The sequence below is a fragment of the Motacilla alba genome, chromosome 25 (assembly GCF_015832195.1).
Source record: "Motacilla alba alba isolate MOTALB_02 chromosome 25, Motacilla_alba_V1.0_pri, whole genome shotgun sequence".
NCBI lineage: Eukaryota > Metazoa > Chordata > Aves > Passeriformes > Motacillidae > Motacilla > Motacilla alba.
Window position 1 is genome coordinate 1023840 of NC_052040.1, and position 23275 is coordinate 1047114.

At 57.0% G+C, this 23275-nt stretch overlaps 1 protein-coding gene across 21 annotated transcripts; it reads left to right on the forward strand.

Annotated features, from left to right (window-relative positions):
* The first annotated feature begins 1047 nt into the window (after positions 1 to 1047).
* TPM3 (tropomyosin 3) lies at positions 1048 to 19627 on the forward strand. Of its 21 annotated transcripts, none has more exons than XM_038161745.1 (12): positions 1048 to 1331; positions 1650 to 1775; positions 6957 to 7090; positions 7892 to 8009; positions 8240 to 8310; positions 9635 to 9710; positions 10166 to 10228; positions 10370 to 10439; positions 12187 to 12265; positions 14059 to 14122; positions 17800 to 17920; positions 18450 to 19627. In XM_038161745.1, exons 1-11 carry the CDS (start codon positions 1218 to 1220, stop codon positions 17875 to 17877), a joined length of 993 nt encoding a protein of 330 aa, XP_038017673.1. In that variant the 5' UTR covers positions 1048 to 1217; the 3' UTR covers positions 17878 to 17920; positions 18450 to 19627. The 21 variants fall into 21 exon arrangements, 20 of the variants coding, with proteins under 20 accessions (XP_038017673.1, XP_038017674.1, XP_038017675.1 ...); XM_038161746.1 differs by lacking the exon at positions 9635 to 9710 and adding an exon at positions 9058 to 9133 and having other exon boundaries at positions 1070 to 1331; XR_005259727.1 differs by lacking the exon at positions 14059 to 14122 and having other exon boundaries at positions 1070 to 1331.
* The last annotated feature ends 3648 nt before the right edge of the window (positions 19628 to 23275 follow it).

Below are 23275 nucleotides of genomic sequence, written 5' to 3' on the forward strand. Positions count from 1 at the left end.
GCCGTGTCTCAGGCAGGGGGACCCTCTGCACCCTGTCCTGCACCCTCTGCTAGTTCCTCACTGCCACAATAAACCTGTCTGCCCATCTCCACGGGATTGAGAGGGGGAGCCCAGAGCCATCCTGAGGCTTGGCGGAGGTTTGGGATGGCAGCGGGGTCAACACTTGCCACCTGTCCCCCCGCTCACGCCAGGGATGATGACAATACAAAGGCCCGTGGCCCTGTGCCCAGCACTGCCCTGGCATGGGGGGGGTTATTTATGGAGGTGCAGCCACTGCTCAGGGCCCTTGGCGGGCACTGTCCCCTCCAGTGCCCTGCCCAGGGTACCCGGAGCTGCCCCCAGGTCTGTGTCCCCAGGGTCCCTGGGTGCTGACCCCTTTAGCCCTCAACATCTGTCCCTGGGTGGGAGCGCTGGGTCTCTTCCATGGGAGATCCTAACAAGATTCATGGGGCCAGTGGGACCTCTGGGCCGGCACGAGGAGGCTGCAAATCCCTCAGCTGTGGATGAAGTGCCACCACTTGCCCTGAGAATTCCTCCCCGCGCCTCGGGAATCTGCTCCTCCTCAGCTGCCAACAGCATCCTCCCCCTCAGCTCCAAGCACCACCACAGCTGGAGCTGGGCTTGGGGCTCAGCAGGCTCCTGGGGGGCTCTGCCCCTGCTGCTGGGTGCAGTTTTCCCTGCTGCTCCCCGCAGAGCCACTCTTGGCCAAACCCCTGCTCCCAAAATAGCGCCAGGGTGATCTTGCCCTTTTCTATGCCGCCCCCAGGCAGGGGTAAATGTCAGCCCAGGGCTACCAAAACATCCTAAACCCCTCCAGGAAGGCAAATGGGGGTCGAGGACTTCATGGCAGTTCTGCACGGAGCCGGTTCAACATCCTGAGGAAGCATTTGGGGCACCGGCCAGGGTGTCCCGTTGCATGGGGGGAGGGGGCACCTGGAACAATGCAGGACCCCCTCTCGCAGACCTGCTGCTGCTTTTTATAACAGCCCCAGCTGTCCTCGGGAGCCCAAATAAGGCTGTGACCACCCGGAGCCCCCAGGACACACAATGGGTCCCGAGCAGAGACTTTTTGGGAAGGTGGGGAGGCGGGTCAGCCCCAAGAAAGGCAAAGCCACCGTGCTGGGCAGAGCTGATAAACGGGCAGTGGGGCACAGGCAACACAGCTGCCCTAGCCACCCGTCGTCTGTCTGCATCCCGCTGCCCGTGTCCCAGCGAGGATGGAGGCCATCAAGAAGAAGATGCAGATGCTGAAGCTGGACAAGGAGAATGCCCTGGACCGGGCAGAGCAGGCGGAGGCTGAGCAGAAGCAGGCGGAGGAGCGGAGCAAGCAGGTAGGGCAGGCAGCCACAGCCCCCCAGCCCAGGGGTGGTGGGGGGTGGCTGTGCTGGGTTACGCTGAGCCCAGACCCAACAGAGACTCTGCCTGGGGGGATGAGTGTGACAGCTGCCACTATCCCACAGCTCAAGGGCGCTCCGAGGGTGGGACAGCCCTGGGGATGGGGTGGACACAGTGGGGCAGAGCTGGCCCCAAGGAACGGGCAGGAAGGATGCCATGGGGCAGAGCTGAGATGGGATGGGGCAGGCAGGGCTCTCTTGGGGTGCAGGGGCTCAGAGAGGTGTCCACCTGTGCTGACGCCGCTGTCCTTCCAGCTGGAGGATGAGCTAGCTGCCATGCAGAAGAAGCTAAAGGGGACAGAGGATGAACTGGACAAATACTCCGAGGCCCTGAAAGATGCCCAGGAGAAGCTGGAGCTGGCAGAAAAGAAGGCGGCGGACGTACGTATGGGGTGCAGGGTGGAAGCTGAGTGCTGCCTTGCCCCCCTTCCTGGTGGGACTGCAGCCCTTCCCGATGCCTTGGGGACACAGGAAGGTCCCTGTCCGGCTCAGTGTGCTCCCGGTAAAACTGTGCAGGTGCCTGGGAGCAGAGAATGGCCCTGCAAAGGATGAACCCAGAGGGCAGAGCCGGGCAGGGCAGCGAGCAGCCCGTCAAGCGTGGGATACGGGGTCCACGTGTCCCCAGGAAACTCTGAGTCACGGCTGGGGGTGGTGGAGCCGAGCTCTCAGAAGGAGGAGGAGGAGGGGAGAGCCCTCGTCCCCCTGCGGGCGGGGGCTCATGGGCAGCGTGGGCATTGCACAGCCCGGCTATTGTTGTCCGCTGTTTCCAGGAAAACAATGGTGCGAGCGGTGCAGGGTTTCAGCCAGCTCTCCTGCCATCAAGAGGCACGAGGCTCGTCACCTGTCAGGACCTGTCAGGCCTTGAGAGGCCGGGATGACCCAGGGTCCGGTGTCAGAGCCATGCGGCCTGATGCACAGAAGGCTGGAGCTGTCCTCTCCCTCACCGTGCTCATGGGGAAGCGCCCGAGCCCCAGCACAGCACCGGGGCTGCTCTCCCTGGGAGCTCCAGAGCCCTGGGACATCTGCCACCCTGCAGCTTTGCTTGCAGGTCCCTGTGGCCAGCCCTGCACTGGAATTGGCTCGCGTCGAGCATTGCAGAGCTCCTGGGAGCCCTTTCCCGCCCTCACACCCTCCTCGTCCCCCTTTGCTCCTTGTTGGCATTTCCCCTGCTGTCACCGCATCCCCACTCGATTCCTCGTGGATCCCTCTCGGTGCACCTGGAGCCCCTTTCCCTGGCTGCTGCCCCCAGGGTGGCCCACGGGGGTCCCCCAGTTTCCCCCTGGCTCTGGGGAAGTGGAGGGATTTTGCACCCTGGAGCAGTGAAAGGGCAGAGCTGCCTCCCGGGTGCTTCCAGCCCGACAGAGCCCTTCCTCATGCCTGGAAACCTGCCGTGCCACACGGGCCATGCTCCTGCCTGGCTGCCGAGGGTTTCAGGCGGGCAGCCCGGAGCCTTTCCCTTCTACCCACACACTCGAGGCACTGACAAACAGGCTTCGTGGGGAATGAGAGCAGTAACAGGGCTCAGCGATGTGCTCACCGAGCTCTTGGGGGGACTCCACGACCCTCACACACAGCTCCCAGCTCTGACGACCGCTGATCTTCGCAGCGTTATCTGCCCTGACGCGGGACGGTTCACCGCGGCTCAGCCCGGTGCACCGGCGGGATTTCACGCATGGAAGCGGAGCGGGAGCCTGCCCCGGCCGGGAGGAAGGAGCAGGGCGTGCTGCAGGGCTATGGGCTCCCGGCCCCGCAGAGCCCGCGGCGGGGCCGTGCCCGAACGCAGCCCCGGGGCTGAGGGCAGCCCGGGCACGGAGCGGGCGGGCGGGAGGGGGGTTCGGTGGGGCAGGGCCGTGTGGGCCCGGGGCATCCCCCGTACCTGCTCCCCGTGTCACAGGAGGCCGGTCCCGGTGCCCTCACGCCCATACGGGGCGGGTCCCGGTGGACCCAAGTGGGACACAGCCCGTGTTTTCCCCCGGCCCGGTGCCGGTGCCCCCGTTCCCGCCGGTGCCGGTGTGCGTCCCCGCCCGGTGCCGGTCTCGGTGCTCCCTCCCGCTGCTCCCGTTCCCGCCGGTGCCGGTCTCGATGCCCCCGCCGGTGCCGGTCTCGGTGCCCCCGCCCGCTGCCCCCGTTCCCGCCGGTGCCGCTCTCGGTGCCCCCGCCACGCCCCGGGCGCGGCGGCCGCTCCTCATCTCCCCGGTAACGCGGGGCGGGGCGGAAGTGACGTCACTTCCGTCCGGCCGTTCCGGGCGCGGTCCCGGTGTCTGGGGGTGGCGGGGCCGGAGCGGAGGCACCGAGCATGGCCGGGGCCACCACTATCGAGGCGGTGAAGCGCAAGATCCAGGTGCTGCAGCAGCAGGCGGACGATGCGGAGGAGCGGGCGGAGCGGCTGCAGCGGGAGGTGGAAGCCGAGCGCCGCAACCGCGAGCAGGTACCGGCGGCGGCGCCGCCGCGCGGGGGCAGAGCCGGACGGGCGGCGCGCCCGGCGCCGGGGGGATCGTTCCGAGCCGCGGGGCTGCCGGCGAGATGCCGGCCCGGGTCGCAGTGGGGCTCTCGCTCTGTGTCCGTGGCTCTCCCGGGGAGCCGCCCGTGGTGCTGAGCAGACACCGGGGCCGGGGCGGGGGGGGCATCGGCCTGTCGTCGTTTCGCTGTTCCCGGTGTCCCGGCACGGACGGCAGCGGGGGAGGACCCGGCCGGGGGGAGGGGGAGGCCCCGGCCATCTTGTGCGGCCCCGAGCCCCGAGCTGCGCGGGTAAGATGGAAGGAAGGAAGGAGCGGGCTCCCTCGGGATGCGGCCGTGGAGCGCTCCCGGGCCCCGCGTCCTGCCCGAACCCCGGCGAGCGGGGCTCTCCGCTGCCCCCCGGCACCGGCAGCCGCGGGGGAAGGCAGGGGATGGGCTGGGAGTGCCTGGAAGGGCGGAGGGAGCGGCGGCAGCAGGGTCTGAGCTGGCAGCGCCGTGGCTCAGCGCCGGGCTGGGGGCAGCGGAAGGGACAGGGACGAGGTGACACGGGCAGGACCTGGAGGTGGCCGCCTCCCTTGGGCCTGGGACACAGGCAGGGCTGGTGGCGTTTTGGGGACAGCGATGAGGTGACACGGGGCAGGTCCTTGCTCGAATGTAAGCGTGGCTCTCGTTGGGTTTGCAGTGAGTTTGCCGCATTTGAAGCGTGAAGCTGAGTGCCCCCCCCCGAGTGCTGGAGCCTGTGTCTGTGACAGCGCTGTGGCACTGCCGGGGGATGATCGGGCTCCGCTGCCCAGATCCGTGGCAGAAGCTCCTGCCACTCCCAGGCCTCAGCTGGCTCTTTCTTTGCAGCCACATAAGGAATTCTCCTTGCAATAGCAGCATTGTCACGGGTACAGGCGTATTTTCCCAGCTCCCTGAACCTCCTTCAGGGGAGAGAACCAGTGCTCCCAGTATGGTGCCCAGGGCTTGCCTGGCCCTGGGGAGTCCTCTTGCCTCTCTTGGGGCAGCAGTGGTGGATGAGCTTCTCCTTTGATTTGCTGGGCTCCAGGTGCTCCCTGGTTCAGGGCTGCCTTGGTGAAGGAAGCATGGAATACCAGAAATGTGCCACTTGTAGCAGGGGTGTGACCCCGTGCTCTGGGGAAGCCTGACAGTTTCATCTGTATCTAGAGAGAAGCAGCAGAACAGGAGGTGTAAGGGCCCTGCTGCAGCAGGGAAGAGGCACTTCCTCAAAATTAAGGGTGGTTTTTGGGTGGTTTTTGGGTTGAACACTGCCTGCAGGAAGTCAGGGCTGAGTGATGCAGTTCAAAGGCTCAAGAAGTAGAGGCCCACTGTACTGGTGTGTTTCTGTTGTCTGGGAGAAGGAAGGAGGAGGTCCTCCACCTCAACAGCTGGTGGCCCCTTTAACAGGGCAGAGATGCGGTCAGGCACTCTCGTTCCTGGTTCTGTTTAAGGTGTTGTTGTGCTCCTCTTCAGGCAGACCTCTTCCCCTTTCAGCGGGGTGGGTGTTGGCTGGAGGCACCAGAGGGGTGTGGGCTGCTCCAGAGCCGGGTGTACCTGCACGGGAGCTCCTCTGTGCTCTGCCAGCCTGCCCTTGGAACCTTGGAACCTGCCGGGGAGCCTCAGTGCCAGTGGGGGGAAGAGCTCGGGCAGCCCCTCTGGGAACTGGATGCAACCGGTGTGGGACCCCTCTCTAACACTGCTGCCTTTCATCGCTCTGCTCCTCCCTCCTCGGCACGGTGTGGCCGGGAAGGGTGCTTTGTTATGTGCAGCTGGGGTGTTTCATGTTTGTCTGGCGTGTTCCTGCGCCTGGGTCTCTGCAGAAGATCACAGTGCTGCCCTGGAATGGCTGCGCTCCTGCCTGCCTTTGGGGAGCAGGATTCTGGACTCCCCAGGGGGCTCCGGCGGGATGTCGGAGTCCCTAAAGCAGCGTCTGGGCTCCCCTGGGCTTTGGCTGGAGGGGATGTGGCTGTAAGCAGGGGCCTCACAGCCAATCAGGTCATGCCCCCAGGGTCCCAAAAAGATTGCAGCGAGTCTCTAGTTGACTGTTTAGTCTGGGTCTGGTCCAGAAGAGGAGTGCCACTGAAGGGATTTTCATCCTTGGCCTTGAGGTGCTTTGTTTTCAGCCACACTGAAGGGCAGTTCCTGTCCTCTGTGTCTGCCCTGGCTGTGTTCTGACCCGCTGGAGCAAGCCACAGGGTGATGGCAGTGCTGGATTGCCCTACTGAGCACCAGCGGCTCTGCCACACTAGTCATGAACTGAGCACAAAGCTGCCTGGTCTGTGTTCCCCACCATCTCCGTTGCCAGCACAGCACTGTGGGGCCTGGCCTGTACCCTGGGGCCTCTTTGAAGGCTGACTAGGACATGGATTGCAGTGGCTGGGGGGCAGGATGGCCTCTGATCTGTGCCAGTTCCTTAAAGCCTCAGCTGCATTTCTGGCAAATGTCTGCAGGCTGTCAGCGGTTTCACCAGCTCCCAGTTGTGACTGAACCAAGGCAGCTGTTGCTGGGGAACAGCCTCCTCGACCTGTCTCAAGACTGGAGAAGGCTTTTGCTCCTTCTCTGGATTGGTAGTGATTTGCTGGGAGGAAGGAAACCTCAAGCAGTGCAGGCTCTCTGCTGGGGGCTGTGGGCTCTGCAGCAACAAGCCCTGGGGCTGGGCAGCACCTGTGCCCAGCCCAGCTTGGCAGCACCCAGTGCAGCTTGGCACATCCCTGAACACGTTAATCCTTCTCACCTTGCTGGTGAGAGGGTTTGCCTCGAGCAACGCTCACGTCCAGATCACACCAGCAAACTGAACCTCTGCTAAGTGGCAGCTGTCAGCACGCTCTGGCCTGCTGGATAAACAGGGCTGTGATGAATGGCCTGGCAGGATCCTGGCAGCTGCAGAGGCAGCCCTTGGTGGAAGGCATCTCCTTAGTGTTTATGGCCTAAACTCGGAGCAGTGTTCTGAGAAGCCTGCAGAGCTAAGTGTGCTGCTTGCCTCTGGGAGAGGGGCTGAAGCATCCTGGGTTAGTTTTGGGCTCCTGTGTGCTGCTGCAGATCTCAGCTGCCCTGCCCGAGCTGCTAAGCCTGCCCAGGCTCAGTACCCTCCTCTGCTCCCTGCAGGCTGAGGCAGAAGTGGCATCTTTGAATCGCCGCATCCAGCTGGTAGAGGAGGAGTTGGACCGAGCTCAGGAGCGCCTTGCCACAGCTCTGCAGAAGCTGGAAGAGGCAGAGAAGGCAGCAGATGAGAGCGAAAGGTGAGCCAGGACTCCTGCTTGCACTCTGTCAGACACTGAGGGTCTGGTGCCGTCAACTTTTTGGGCTTCCCAGAGTGGGAGAGGAGATCCCACATCAAGGCTGCGTGTGGGAGTCAGAGCCTGCTTATGCAGAGCACCTAAAACAATGCTGATGAACCTGAGGCTGCTGATGGCCTCGATTGTCCTGGAACCTGAGGCTAGGGAGTGAGGAAGTTCCATGTGCCACCATGCATCCTCTCCTTCAAAGGAGGAGAAATGCATGGGTTCAGGGACACCATTGCCTTGTAAAGATGGCTGCTGGTGGGGCAGCTTCTCTGCCAGCACCCTCCTTAGCTGGCAGATGTCCCCTGACCTGGCCTGTGATTCAGAGGGAGTGGTCCACTTCCAGCTGTCTGATGTGCTTCCTCCTGCACACACGGTGAGCAGCCTGACCCAGCTGCTGGCCTGCCATAGAGACAGACTTGGCTCTTCCTTCATTCCAGATGGGGAAGTGCTTGACTTGGCTGTGCCAAGTGCCTAAGACAGCCGGGCTTGTTCTCAGCAGCATTGCACTCCCCTTGGCCTGGGAACCCAGTGATCTGCTGGGGGAGTGTTCCAAAGAACGGTTAATTCCAAGCAATTGAGGTTGCTGTATTCACATCAGCCCAGAGGCCTCTGCCTTCTGCATTCAGAGGAATCGTGGCTTCTCGAGAAGCGCTGTGCTTCCAGGGCACTGCTGTTCATGCTCTGGAACTCACTGCGCTGCTGGCCTGTCCAAGATTGTTTCACACATCTCCCCTCCCTGTGCTTGCTTTTGGGCAGAGGCATGAAAGTCATTGAGAACAGAGCTCTGAAGGATGAGGAGAAGATGGAACTGCAGGAGATCCAGCTCAAGGAAGCCAAGCACATTGCAGAGGAGGCGGACAGGAAGTATGAGGAGGTGAGACCCTTGGGTGCTCTGTGTGACTGACCTGGGCCAGGAGACTTGAGAGTCCTTTTCCTGCTGACACCAAACCTGGCTCTCAGCAGAGCCACACTGGTGCTCTGCTTGGCCAAAAGCTTCCCACAGCTCCAGTGGCTCCTGCAGGCATTCCTTCTCTTCGCTGCTCTGCAGAGCCTACAAGCACTAAACTCTCCTCCTTTCCTCTTGACTCTGATTGTCCTTTCCAGGTTGCTCGGAAGCTGGTGATCATTGAAGGGGATCTGGAGCGCACTGAAGAGAGAGCTGAGCTCGCAGAGTCGTGAGTAGTCTGCTTGCATGTACCTGGCAGCTCTGCCTCTGCATGGGAACTAACACTGCATTGCTAACCTTGTTACACAAGGCCTGAAGCACAGGGTTGGTTTAGCTCTGCGATGAAAGCACTTCCCTCCTCGTAACAGGATTAGCTCCACCTAGGACACGGAGTTTGCCTTGGGTGGAGACACTCTGCCCCTTTGCATGGACTCACTCCCCAGCCGTGGAGGCTGGAGAGCCTTCCCCTGCTCAGCATTCACCAGCACTGCTGTGTGGTGCAGTCACAGGATCGTTCACACTGCACTGAAGTGGCAGAGGCCTCCTGGGCCAGGGGCTGAAGTGGCATATGGGGTGGCCGAGGGCAGAGCTGCGACTGAGGCCGCTCTCTGGGCCTCTCCAAGTATTTGCAGTAACCACTACAGGCTTCTGCACTGCTGAGCAGAAATCTGGGCTTCCTTTGCTCAGAGCAGAGACACAAATCCTGGTGTTTGGGCTCCTTTCATGTGTCCAGATGCTTTAGCTGATCCTTGAGGAGCTAGTCAGGGCCTTTCTGTGCTCTGGGCCTTGTCTAACACAGTTGGTGTGTATGCAGCAGCAGCAGCATTGTGCTTCCCGTCCAGACGTGCATGTTGTGACCATGACTTTTTTGTGTTTCCCCCCCACACCCTTTTTTGCTCTGTGGTGGTGTGGTTCTGGTGCTCCTTTTGACCTTGCCCCCACCTGGCTTGTGCCCCTGTGTGACCGTCACTAACAGTCATTGCCGGGAGCTGCAGGAGCAGATCAGAGTGATGGACCAGAACTTGAAGTGTCTGTCTGTTGCCGAAGAAAAGGTACTAACCTTTCCCTTCTTGAACCATTAAACCAAAACTCATGTGGTCTCCTCACTATGCTCCTCCCCTCAGCTTAACTGCGTCTCTCTCTTGCTCTCTCCTGGAACATTCTGTCTTCTCTGCCCATAAATATCCCTTTTTGAGTGCTGGTGGCTGTCCTTCTGTCCATCAGAACAGCTTCCCTCCGTACAGCACACTAAAAGTGAAGCTTCTCCTTGGAGACTCCAAGTCTGGCAGAAACCTGTGTCCACATCTCGCTGCTCAGCTCTGTGCCCCGTGCATGTGCTGGCAGAATATTTCAAACATGGGCTCAGAGGCAAAAAGGGAACTTGCTTTCTGCACAGGTGCCTCAAAGCAGGGTCCTGTCCAGTCTGATCTCAGACAGTCTCCTAAAGAACTTCCTGATCTTCCCTGCACGTGGATTCACTTCTTGTCTCCTGTCTTTCCCTCCCACTTCTTCTTTTCCTTTTTTTTCCCCCCTTTCCTTACAAAACCCCACAGTAAATGTTCCGAGCTGGAGGAGGAGCTGAAGAATGTCACCAACAATCTCAAGTCTCTTGAGGCTCAGGCTGAGAAGGTAGGGCTGCCTGTCCCAGGGCCAGAAACATTGCTGTTGTGCTAGGAGGGTAAACAGCAGAGCACCCGCTGAGGTGGAAATGATTCAGCTGCAGTCTTAAGCAAGCCAGGAGTGCTGTGCTTGCTCTGCTGGGAGGGCTGAGGTATTTCATTGGAGGGCTTGGAAGCTGGGGTGTGGGAAGCCTGGCTGCTCTTCCCTGCCTTGGGGCAGACTCAATCAGCCGGGATGTTTAAGCTGCTAAAATGTTAAGAGGAGAATTTTTTCTGCATCCGAGTTTGTGTCCCGTGCATGATGTGAGACTTGCCACCTGACCCAGTCCTGTTGGACTCGGGTGAGGATGTGAACAGCTCCCGGGTGGAAGGTTCTGTTGTCATGTGTGCTGCAGTGAGGAGTTTGTGCTGCTCTCTGGAGAGGGAGGTATCTGGGGCTGCTGACTGCTGACTCCTTTTCCACAGTACTCTCAAAAAGAGGATAAATATGAAGAAGAGATCAAGATTCTGACTGATAAACTCAAAGAGGTGAGTGACCGTGTCGGGATGGCCCAGCTGGTTGAGGTGGCCTCAGCTTGACTGGGAAGAGATGTAGAGAAGTCCATGACCTTGGACTGGTGCTCTTTCCTGTAGAGCTGTTGCACTCACTGGCTTATTTCTGTCTGGCAGGCGGAGACCCGTGCTGAATTTGCTGAACGCTCTGTAGCCAAGCTGGAGAAGACCATTGATGATCTGGAAGGTACATTCTGGGGATAGGAAACCAAGCAGTGTGTGTTGAGTGAGAAGCTAAGGAAAGCTAAGGAGGGCTGTCTGTCAGGTAGCTGGAGAGCAGACAGGCTGCTGTGCTCCTCACTGCTTGGAGCAGAACCCCACTTGGCCTCCAAGGTGAGGTTTGGCAAGAGTCCTGCCCTGTGCCTCTGCTCTGAAAACAGTTCCCCTGTGCTGCAGCAGGTCTTGAGCTCTTGATCCAGACACCCGGCCTTATCTAGATAGCTTCTGTATTTTGGTAGTGATGTCCTCAGGAATGTAACTAGATCCCCGTGCCCCAGCTCAATCCAATTCATTTAGGAGTGGCGTAGGAAAGAAACCTGTTCTTGTAAGAATTGGTCACAATAACATGCTCGTGTGCAGAGCATCATGCATGTGCTGGCTACTGCAAATGGGGTCTTGCAGGTCAACCCCAGGAGTCAGTGAGCCTTGAAACAGCCCCCATGAAGACTCAGACTCCCCAGTGTGAGTCCTGAACCAAGGTTAAATCTCCAGCAGCTCAGTCCACGGGATAGTCAGCCTGTGCCAAGGGTGGGTTCATTTCCTCCTCCCGTTCCTTCACACAGAGCTTCAGGAACACTCCTGAGGCCAGCCATCACAGAACCTTGCCCCAAGCCACAGAAGGTAAAGGTTTCAGCTGCCTCCCTTAAATCTGGGACTGTGGCCAGATTCTTTTGTGGATTGCTGTGGCTGGAGTGGTGGTGCTGGTAAACCAAAACCCTTACAGGTCTCCTACCTTGACCACAGGTGTGCCTTTGTGGTCTTTCAGTGCCAGCTCTTGGAGATACAAAGCACTATCCTAGTCTGGAGTCACTTTGGAGGTTTATTATCTAGAAATAGCAACGGTGTCAGCTGAGCTGTTCCAGAACTGCAGCCAAGCAGCAATCTGAGCCACCCCGTGGTCCAGGACAAGCTTTTATTTGGAACTGCAAAAAGTCCTCCAAATCCCTGCATGCTCCCCTTGAAACCTGTTGATTGAGAGTTGGCTCTGGTCTACAGCCTCGCTGCTGAAGTGACCTAGTTCATGACAACTGACAAAGTTCCCCAGGCTCTGAGAGGCTGTTAACAGCATGCCCAGCTGCACTATAGCCCAGGCAGCCAGAGCTGGAGCTGTCTGTGCCAGCTCTGCAGAGCTTAGGGATGTGTCAGCACAGTTCCAGGCCCACCCCTCCCTGGAGGCAGAGAGCTGCCTGTCTGCTCCATTATCTGATGGAGAACACTGGTGTGGCCAGTCTGCTCCCCCACCTCACTGCATCCTGCAGGATTGGAATTTCCTCTGATGCCCAGCTCTATTACATGACTGACTTCTCCCAAGCCAGTCTTTGCATTGAGACACAGGTGAGAACAAAGCACCTCAATTATCAGGTGTAACAAGCATCTCCCTAAGTGGTTAGAATTGCCTTTCCCTGCTGCTCCCTCTCACACTGGTTCCTGCTGACCTAGATGGACAGCTTGTTTTTACAAGGTGATGTGGTCGAGTGCTTGGCTCTGCTGCCCTCGCAGCTGGATTGTAATCCTGGAAGGCACTTGCTGGTCCTCAGGCTGCTGGAACCCTCCTGTTCATTGTTGGGGATGAGCACGGAGTCGTGATGGCTCCACATCTAACTTCGTTTTCTTCTGTTGGTGTATACCATCCTGCTTTTCGCCCCGGAGCGTTGGAAGAACCCTTTGCCTTCCCTCATTGTTTTCCTTTTGTTCTCCTCCTAAACCTCTTCTAGATGAGCTCTATGCCCAGAAACTGAAGTACAAAGCAATTAGTGAGGAACTGGACCACGCCCTGAATGACATGACTTCCATGTAAATATGAGCTGGCTGGCGTTCGCCTCTCGCTTCAGCAGGCTGGGCCGCCAGTGCTTGCTTGGTTTGCTGTGGTTTCTGTAGTTGGAGAATCGACGGCGCTGTGCCGTCCAGGTTACTTCTACAGATCTGCCCAAGGAGCCCCCAGCATGCCGTCCTCTAACTCTAGGTCCTTGTGGTCTGCATGTGTAACCAAGTGCTGTGCTGGCCTGAAAGGGTTCTGACTTAAATTTGAGTGCAATTCCCGTTCCCGCTGGGAAGGGCTTGCTCAGGAAATGTGGCTTTGTCATCTGCTGGAGCCACTGGGCCATGGTCTCAGGATTCCTTCTGGAAGAGGCTGTGGATAGTGCTCAGGTGGATTCCTTAGGAATTGCCACAATAGGCTTGAGATGGGCCAGATCATGAACTGATCTGTGGAAGTAGCTGAACTTGTGTGTTTCTGCAACTTCGCTCCTCAGCTTTGTTCAGATCTGCAGTGGGTGCTGCTAACAACTGCTCCGTCTGGTCCTTGCACTAACCCAGGAGAGGCCAGGCCCTCACCCCACAGAGAAGAGCCTTAACACGAGTGTCCCGATGTTCCCTAAGCAGAGTTTGCTGTGCACAAACACTCGGGCTTTTCTTAAAATTAGTGTCTCCTTCTGTCTCACACAGATAAGTCTTGTGGTTCCCAACTCCACTTTGGATTTGTCTCTCTGCTTGGTGGCTTGTTCTGCATCTGCACCCGGCATTCACGCTCTCTTCATCTCACTCTGAATTGCAGTACCTTTTTCCAGTTACTGTGCACAGGGCATCCCTGGGAATGGGTGCTGTAAAGACACGGAAGCAGCAGCAGCAGCAGCCCCCCAGTTCTGCTGCACTTGCTCCCAAACAAAGCTCCCTCTGTGTGACCTGATGTGCCAGACACAGCCTGCTCTGAGGGGCTGCCCTTTCTGTGTTGGGGGAGCGGGGAGGATGTTGTTCTCATCTGCATATCTTGTGTGGAGCCATAAAGCTCTTTTTGTATTTCTCTTGCCTCTTGCTCGAGCATGATGTCACCTTTTTTAAGGAAAACAGTTCCTGTATAAAATGGCTGTTGCTTTTGAGAAATGGGTTTCTAGTGAGCACTTGCTGCTTTAGAGTGACTGTCTCAGCATTGCCTTCAAACTGGTGTCACCCTTGGTGGAGCACAGACCTCCCTAGCACGCCGGATTTTTCTTTGAGGTGTGTCACTGGCTCCCAGATGTGATGGCAGCTTTGCAGACAGGGGTCAAACTGGAGGCTGGGGGTTGCAGCAGGAGGCCCTGGAGCTGTGCCTGACTGAAGACACTCCTCATTCCTGCCTGCTTTGGAGTGTTCACCAGCACTGGTTGCCAAACACTGGCTTGCAGTGGGAGGTCACGCACCTGATAGTTGTTAGCCAGGGTATGGAAGCCAATAAATACTGTGTGAGCTCTGGCTGGTCTCCACTGGGGCAGAACTGCTTGGGTGTGAGGTGCTGCCCGTGCCAAGGGGAAGGATGTGTGGCCTCTTGCTTCAGGAATGAGAAAGCACTGCAGCAGGGCTGTGAGCATCTGAGCCAGGGAATCTTTTGCAGAGCCCTCCCCACGCAGGGGCTGGGGGGCTGCAGGATCCTTCTAGGAGCGTGGCATGGAGCTTCCCACTGAGCACTGGCACTGGGCTGCGAATGCCTGGCGTGTGTCACTGCTGGTTGATGTGGTATGATAAACACTGGTCAGCCTCTCAAAACGGCATGTGCTGCCTCGTGGTGGTTGGTCAAATATTTTTTCCTTTCTGGCTCGGTTCGTCTGCCACAGTGCCCGAAGAGCCCTCCGTGAGCAGAGTTCTGATGACATGGCACACTTCCCGTGGCTTTCTCAGGTTTGTGCCCTTCTGCTCTCCTCGTGACAGCACTGGCAGTTGGGATAATCTAGGCACACTCACCTGCCCCAGCCTGTGCCACTCCGTCTTTGGTGGCAGGTGGGGAAGGGAAGGAGCATTCAGAGAATCTCAAATTACTGTCCTGGGATATGGGGCAGTGGCTGTGCCCCATAAGCACAAAGCAGGAGCCCAGAACTCTTCAGTAACCCAACTGCAGCTGGAGTTGAGGATCTGGATCCTGTGGGAGGGGCAGGGCTTCTGTAAATGTGAAGGTTTCCACTCCAGTGTTCCACTGTCAGCCCTTAAGACAGCAGGGACGCCACCATTGCCTGTCAGTACCTGAAGGGAGGGTGTCAGAGGATGGACCAGCTTCTGCTCGGTGGTGCCCAGCAGTAGGACAGGCAACACATGGAAACTGATGCCCAGGAAGTCCCACCTGAACACGAGGAAGAATTTCTCTCCTGTGTTGGTAACTGAGCAGGTTGCCCAGATACCGTGTGAAGTCTCCCTCACTCGAGATATTCCAGAATGATCTGGACACAATCTCTGGGGTGACCCTGCTTGAGCAGGGAGGTTGGACCAGATAACCCCCAGTGGTTCCTTTCAACCTCACACCTTCTGTGACTGTTGGTGGGTGGGAGGTGGCAGCCTGCCCTCGGGAAGGGCCTCTCTCCTCTCAGGGAGGTCTGGCTGCACCCTGCCTCTTGCTGTGGGGAGCTGGTGGCTCTGCTCTGCTCACTGCTGTTCCCAGGAATGTTATCTAAGGCTGGGCTGTGGCAGGCCCTTTCCCCACTCATCCAGAAGGAATCCTCTCTGGGTGGTGGATGGCTCTGTGGGTGGGTGATGCAATGGTTACCCTGGGAGGTTTTGGAGGCATCTGGTCTGACTGGATTGCTGGGCCTGTGCAGGCTGGTTACTGTGAGCTGTGCTGTGATGTGGGAGTGCTGCAAACGCAGGTTAACTGACCAGGAGGGCCAGCTCCTGGGGCTCCCCACCTCCTGGGGCTCCCCGAGTGGCAGGGATAGCTGGTGAGGATGCCCTGGGGGCAGGCAGAGAAGGGAGGCAGGCCAAACACGGCGTGCCTGCTGCAGAGCTGGGCAGGTGTTCCATGTGGAGAAGCCGTTCCTGAAGTCTGGGAAGTTTAGTCATGCTAAACACTCCAGTCTGCTGCCTTGTGTGGGTGAATCATCAGGTCCCTGTAGCCAAGCAGGAATGTTTGCTCGGAAGCTGGGAGCTGTTGCACCAAGTCCTGCTGAGCACAGGTCACTCTCATCCTCTGCCACTGGGGAGACCCAGGAGCAGCCTGGATCACTCAGGTCTGGGGACTGGCCTTGGGGCTGACGTGGGGCCAGAGTCCCTCACAGCAGCAGCAGTTGTTGTGCAAGGCATGGGCCAGGATGCCACGCACCCACAACTTCCCTCAACTTCCCAGTTGTGGTAGGTCAAAAAATCATCGGCTTCTCTGCCTGTGCCTTGGTCCCTTGGTGGCTTCAAAGAAGGGACAATCAGTCAGCATTACTGCCCTCTCCTGCAGGGTGAGGTGCAGTTAGAGGGCCCTGAGGGCTGAGAGAAGCTGAGAGTGAAGCTGAAGTTGAGCTTCCCCCTCTGTGTGCAGGTGTTACACTGGAGGGACGGAGCCGAGACTCTGGGGAGGGTGACTTTGCTTTGGCTGCTCCGTGTGAACCACTCCACTTTTGGAATTTTACCCAGCTAGGTCTTGTTCAAGAGCAAAATATTCCGAGATTTAAAGCAGTGAGGGATGGTGTAGGTCCCCAAGGGGTGCCTGAGAGTCTTAGGACCTCATACAAAGATTAGAGGGGAAGGCCAAGGCGGTGCTCTGGGCTCACTCCTCCAGCAGAGGCATCACACTGTGTGTCACTGCAGGTGGTGCTGGTCACTTCTGCCAGGCTGGAAAGATGATGTGTAAGGTTTTTTCACTGCCCTGGAATTCCCTAAGTGCAGGAATTGGAGCTGTCAGGCTGGGGAGGACTCTGCCCATGCAGATGAGCGGGAGAGATGCTGAATGTGTTCTGTGTACTGGCTGGTTGTGGCTGACAGGCTGTGTGGCAGGACATTGCCACCCAGCCCTGAGAAATGACAGATCTGGAAAGGGGCCAAGCGTGCTGATGAGCTCGAGGATGAGTGTGGCTGCTGGACCTCTGAGGGGCTCTAAGGACAGGGACTGCAAAGGCCACAGCTGCAGAGGCAGGGGCAGCTTGTGCCCTGCTCATGGAGTTGTTCTGGGGCAGATGTGAAAGAGGACTCTGTGCTCCAGAAGTCCCTCTGTCCTGTGCCTGAAGCACTTGCTGCCTGCAGTCTTACCTGGGTTGTTAGTGTGGCACCAGGGTCCTCCAGGCCAGGGATGAGATGTTTTCATTCTCAGTTCTTCTGGTGGGCCTGTCCTGCTGCTCAAACCCTGTCAATCCCACTGCAGTGTGGTGTGGCTCCCTCTGGAAGCTATTGACTCCTTTCTGCAGTGTGCTCACACAGGCTTAAAGCACATCCCAGATCTCTTGTCCTTGCTGGGGTCCAGCCCAGCTCTGCCTGCAGGCTCCTCTTCTGGTGTCTCTTCTTCCTTTCTTTGCCTTTTGCACATCTTTGGCAGCCCTTTCACTCCTGCCCACACTTGGCTTCCTCTGTGATCTTCCTGAGCCGAAGCACAAGTTAGAGAAAGACAAACCTTTGGGTTTTTTTTGGCTGGCTGTCCTCAGAAGCACGCGCTGCGGAGGCAGCTTGTTTGATGTGCTCATCTTGGTGCTCTACTAACCTTCCCTTTCTCTCTTTTTCTCTCTTCCTCTTGTTTCCCTTATCCTGTCGCTGCTGCAGAGCGCCTGTACAGCCAGCTTGAGAAAAACCGCCTGCTCTCTAATGAGCTGAAGTTAATGCTGCATGATCTGTGTGACTGAGAAGGGGCCCACTAATCCCATTAACAGCTTATTGCGACCACCACTGCTGTGGACCACACTGAAATCTGACCATTAACACTGGCAGACTTGAGAATTTTATGCAATTGCTGCTTTTTAATGAGGCACTTGGATTTATCCTGTCATTTATTTAAGCTTTTTTTTTTTTTTTTTTAATAATATATAAAGGTAACCTCTATTCTTGGTGAAGTCACCAGACTTGGCTGTGTTTTTACCAGTCTTGTTTGCTTGTCCAGGGGGTCCTGCCTGGCTCCTCCATGGAACCAGAATTTCTGCACCTCCCAAATGAGGGGTGGGCTGAAGTTAGACTCGTGTCTGCTTGAAGCTGCCTGTCAAGTGCTACGACTTAATTTACTGAATGACTGTAGGATTTCCTGGTGCATGGAATGATGGCCTCTACCAATAAATGACTGACCTCGTGGTCTGTGAGACACTGCACACCTGTAGTATGTTCCTGTTTAGGGGAGCCCTAACTGAGAAGCTTTGGGGGCAGCAGTAATTTCCCAGGCCTGACCCCAGTGCAGCTGCAGAGCCCTGGAATGGGTTGGGAAAGCTCACAGACATCTTGACAGCAAGTGCCAAAATGCACAGCCTGAAGCTGTGTCCTGGGTGCCTGCAGGGAGGATTTCCATGCTGCTCTTGCTCATGCTCGAGGAAGGCTGTTCTCTCTCTCTCTGTGTGCAGTTTCTGGCCCTGGGGAGGTTGGGAGTGGCTTTGGCAATCCGCCTGTACCTAAAGGACATTTTTCCACAGCCTGTCTGTCCAGTGGCCCAGCGTGTGGATGTCTCCAGTGATATGGGTGGGCTCACCTTTGGAGTAAAGCCTACTTAGAGCACTAGCTGCTGATCTGCTCTCCTCCTGGCTTAAGGAACATGTGAGAATTGACCGCCCAGCTGCCTGTAGTGTCGAGCAGGGTGCAGCTCCCTCACTCCTTACTCTGCCTGTCACCGCCCCAGCTCCCGCCCCGCTGCCCTTCGGGCTGGTGGTCTGCTCCTTGCTGCTGCCCTTGGCGTCCCTGCCCTGTGCTGAGGGGAAGGGGGGGCACAACCAGCTGTAGTTCCAGGGCTGTGTTGCTCTCGGGTGCCTTGCTGGGCCACGCGTGTCAGGCCGTGGAGGCGTGGAAGCCCTGGGAAGAGCTGGCTGTGGTCTGCATGTGAAAAACACTGCCCAGAGCTCTGGCTAAAGGTGCACCGTGGCCACGCTGGGAGCACCAGCAGTGTGAGAGGCGAGGGCTACACACGAGCCAAGGTAACCCCAAAGCTTCCAGCTGCACCCAGCCAGGCACTCCAGCCCCAGGATGGCTGCGGCTCTGTGTGGGGAAGGGGCTGGCACAAGCTTTCTTTGGCAAAGGCCTCTCCGTCCTTTGATGCTGGTTTGTAACTCTGGGCTCTTGTTCTTGCCAGATAAACTGAAATCCACCAAAGAGGAGCATCTCTGCACGCAAAGAATGCTGGACCAGACCCTGCTAGACCTGAATGAGATGTAATGGATCCCTGCCACTGCCTCTGCCATGCGATGCCAGCCCAGCTGCTGCTGCCCTCTAACCCTGGGACCAGAGTTTACTTGCTGTTGCCAACTTGACCAAACACAAATCTCCTTAGTGCCAGGGTTAAAGGCCACCAGGTTGGGCAGAGCTTCAAACAGCATCATTAAGGGAAGTAAACAATGCAATAATGTTTGGAGAGCATGTTTGAGATGTACACATTTTGTAACTACCTTTTTTTTTTGTAGCGACCATTACAAACATTCCAAATAACGTGTGAGGCTGGTGAGCTACACTTCAGAGCTCTTGGCTTTAGAATTTGGTATTAACCTTCTGTTAATCGGCTCTGGGCCACCCTGCCTTGGCAGGGCAGGAAACGGATATGATGGTTCTGGCTGTGAGTCAGAGTAGCCAGGCTAGGGTGACAGCCTTTTTGAGAGAACTTCCTTTTCCAGGAGCTGTTTGCCAAAAGCACAGTTCAGTTTTTCAGCTTTAAGGTAGCTCTGTGTTGGGAAGGAACAGCTTGGGTGAAAGGTGTCTTTTTTTTGGGGGTTGTTTTGTTGTTTTTTTTTTTCTTAAGCCAAGCCAGTCATCTGAACGATTGAACCAATTGAACCTTCACAGGGATTCTGTCCCTTCCCCTCCACACCTGAAGGGCTTCGAGAAGCCACTGTCCCTGTAACCCATTGCTACCCTGGAGCTGACTTTGCCTTCACTAAGTGCTGACGCACCAAGCTTCACCGCTCATCACTGGGTTACACTTAACAACTTAAGTACAACAGCCTTGTGTCCTTGGAGAATTCTTTTTGCCTACCTGGAGGGAGGGAGCCAAGCCTTCCCTCCTGCCCAGGACTGCTCTTATTGTCTTAATTGAGTACGAGCCATCTCTCTGTGCATTGCTGATGTGTCGTGTTGTGAGGCGTGAGTGTGGCAGTGTCACGCTCGCAGCGTGTAGCTTGTGGTTTGAGCATGCTGCCTGGTTGTAGCAGTTTTTTGGGGCCAATCCGGAGACAAAAAAAAAACCTTACCCAGCGTTTTGATACTAAATTGAAAAATTGTGTTACCGTCTTTTGAAATAAAAACTGATCCCTCCACGTGGCTGCTGGCTGCAGAGCTTTACTGTGTGCCCCTGTGGGGAATTCACCTTGCAGAGTTTGGGAGGGCTGTGTGTGCCCCTGTGGGGAATTCACCTTGCAGAGTTTGGGAGGGCTGTGTGTGGCCCTGTGGGGAATTCACCTTGCAGAATTTGGGAGGGCTGTGTGCCTGTGGGGGCAATTCACCTTGCAGAGTCTGGGAGGGCTGTGTGCCCGTGGAGGGAATTCACCTTGCAGAGTCTGGGAGGGCTGTGTGCCTGTGGGGTGAATTCACCTTGCAGAATTTGGGAGGGCTGTGTGTGCCCCTGTGGGGTGAATTCACCTTGCAGAATTTGGGAGGGCTGTGTGCTTTTGGGGTGAATTCACCTTGCAGAGTCTGGGAGGGCTGTGTACCCATGGGGGAATTCACCTTGCAGAGTTTGGGAGGGCTGTGTGCCCATGGGGGGAATTCACCTTGCAGAGTTTGGGAGGGCTGTGTGCTTTTGGGGTGAATTCACCTTGCAGAATTTGGGAGAGCTGTGTGTGCCCGTGGGAGAATTCACCTTGCAGAGTTTGGGAGGGCTGTGTGCCCCTGTGGGGTGAATTCACCTTGCAGAGTTTGGGAGGGCTGTGTGCCCATGGGGGAATTCACCTTGCAGAGTTTGGGAGGGCTGTGTGCCCATGGGGTGAATTCACCTTGCAGAGTTTGGGAGGGCTGTGTGCCCATGGGGGAATTCACCTTGCAGAGTTTGGGAGGGCTGTGTGCCCGTGGGGTGAATTCACCTTGCAGAGTTTGGGTGGGCTGTGTGCCCATGGGGGAATTCACCTTGCAGAGTTTGGGAGGGCTGTGTGTGCCCCTGTGGGGAATTCACCTTGCAGAGTTTGGGAGGGCTGTGTGTGCCCCTGTGGGGTGAATTCACCTTGCAGAATTTGGGAGGGCTGTGTGCCCGTGGAGGGAATTCACCTTGCAGAGTCTGGGAGGGCTGTGTGCCTGTGGGGTGAATTCACCTTGCAGAATTTGGGAGGGCTGTGTGCCCGTGGGGTGAATTCACCTTGCAGAATTTGGGAGGGCTGTGTGCCCCTGTGGGGGGAATTCACCTTGCAGAGTTTGGGAGGGCTGTGTGCTTTTGGGGTGAATTCACCTTGCAGAGTTTGGGAGGGCTGTGTGCCCCTGTGGGGTGAATTCACCTTGCAGAGTTTGGGAGGGCTGTGTGCTTTTGGGGGGAATTCACCTTGCAAAGTTTGGGAGGGCTGTGTGCCCATGGGGGAATTCACCTTGCAGAGATTAGGAGGGCTGTGTGCCCATGGGGGAATTCACCTTGCAGAGTTTGGGAGGGCTGTGTGCCCCTGTGGGGAATTCACCTTGCAGAATTTGGGAGGGCTGTGTGCCTGTGGGGTGAATTCACCTTGCAGAGTTTGGGAGGGCTGTGTGCCCGTGGGGGGAATTCACCTTGCAGAGTTTGGGAGGGCTGTGTGCCCGTGGGGGGAATTCACCTTGCAGAGTTTGGGAGGGCTGTGTGCCCATGGGGGGAATTCACCTTGCAGAATTTGGAAGGGCTGTGTGCCCATGGGGTGAATTCACCTTGCAGAGTTTGGGAGGGCTGTGTGCCCATGGGGGAATTCACCTTGCAGAATTTGGGAGAGCTGTGTGTGCCCGTGGGGGAATTCACCTTGCAGAGTTTGGGAGGGCTGTGTGCCCATGGGGGGAATTCACCTTGCAGAATTTGGGAGGGCTGTGTGTGCCCCTGTGGGGTGAATTCACCTTGCAGAATTTGGGAGGGCTGTGTGTGCCCCTGTGGGGTGAATTCAGCTTGCAGAATTTGGGAGGGCTGTGTGTGCCCGTGGGGGAATTCACCTTGCAGAGTTTGGGAGGGCTGTGTGCCCGTGGGGGGAATTCACCTTGCAGAATTTGGGAGGGCTGTGTGCCCCTGTGGGGAATTCACCTTGCAGAGTTTGGGTGGGCTGTGTGCCCATGGGGGAATTCACCTTGCAGAGTTTGGGAGGGCTGTGTGTGCCCCTGTGGGGTGAATTCACCTTGAAGAGTTTGGGAGGGCTGTGTGTGCCCCTGTGGGGTGAATTCACCTTGCAGAATTTGGGAGGGCTGTGTGTGCCCCTGTGGGGAATTCACCTTGCAGAATTTGGGAGGGCTGTGTGCCTGTGGGGGGAATTCACCTTGCAGAGTCTGGGAGGGCTGTGTGCCCGTGGAGGGAATTCACCTTGCAGAGTCTGGGAGGGCTGTGTGCCTGTGGGGTGAATTCACCTTGCAGAGTTTGGGAGGGCTGTGTGCCCCTGTGGGGTGAATTCACCTTGCAGAGTTTGGGAGGGCTGTGTGCCTGTGGGGTGAATTCACCTTGCAGAGTTTGGGAGGGCTGTGTGCTTTTGGGGTGAATTCACCTTGCAGAGTTTGGGAGGGCTGTGTGCTTTTGGGGGGAATTCACCTTGCAGAGTTTAGGAGGGCTGTGTGCTTTTGGGGTGAATTCACCTTGCAGAATTTGGGAGGGCTGTGTGCCCATGGGGGAATTCACCTTGCAGAGTTTGGGAGGGCTGTGTGCTTTTGGGGTGAATTCACCTTGCAGAATTTGGGAGGGCTGTGTGCCCATGGGGGAAGTCACCTTGCAGAGTTTGGGAGGGCTGTGTGCCCCTGTGGGGAATTCACCTTGCAGAATTTGGGAGAGCTGTGTGCCCATGGGGAGAATTCACCTTGCAGCAGGTGCAGCAGGGCTGCTGCTCATGAGAGTAGACTCATACTGGAGAAGTTTTCTGGAGAACTTTCTCCATGGGAGGGACTCCTCTCCCTAAGCAGCAGAAGAACTGACCCCAAAACCCCCATGCCCTGTTTCCCTGCACTGCCAGTGGGAAGCAGGGAGGGGCTGGGCGGTTGGGAAGAAAGTGTTTTAAGTGCTTATTTTACCTCTCATTATCCTCCTCTAATTCTGTCAATAATAAATTCACTTTGCAACCTTAAGCTGAGCCTGTTTTGCCCTTGAAATGTTTTCCCCCAGTCCTTATCTCAGTTCAGGAAACCCTAAGTTAATTCTTTTTGCTCTCCTCCATCCAGCTGTGGCAGGGGAATGAGTGACTCTCCTGGCTGCCTGGCATTGGGCCACTGTCAAACCATGGCAATGCCATCCAGCCCTGCCCTCTGGCAGTGTGAACCCATTCCCCCTCTTCCTGGCACTCCAGGCCCTTGGCCAAAGTTCCTCTCCAGCTTGCACTGTGTTGTAGAAGCTGGATTTTTAGGCCAAGTGAGTAAATGATAAGTAAGCTCAACATAAATCCCTTGTGTTTCCTACATCCCAGGAATTTACTCTTCCTTTCTAACAGCATCCATCCCACTGGCAGCTCGGTCTTCAGGCAGAAGCAGTGATTTAAAACCTGAAGCTGGCATTTCTCCACTTGATGGGCTTCTCTCTGAATCACCCCAGTTAACTCAACTGCACACTGACAGCACGGGGCCCCGGAGCTGGGCAAGCCTCTGTCAGGATGGCCTTTGTGAGACTTCCCTGCTGCTTGCTGGTTTTTTTTTTCACCGTGGAGTGTTTGGATTCAGGAGTGAGTTGTCAAATGGTTTGGATGCTTAGGGGATGAAGAATGAGAATGCTTCTGCTTCAGTCCCTGCTTCCTGCCCACAAGAGTTTCACAGCGACCATCGTGCCTGTTCCTCACTGAAATC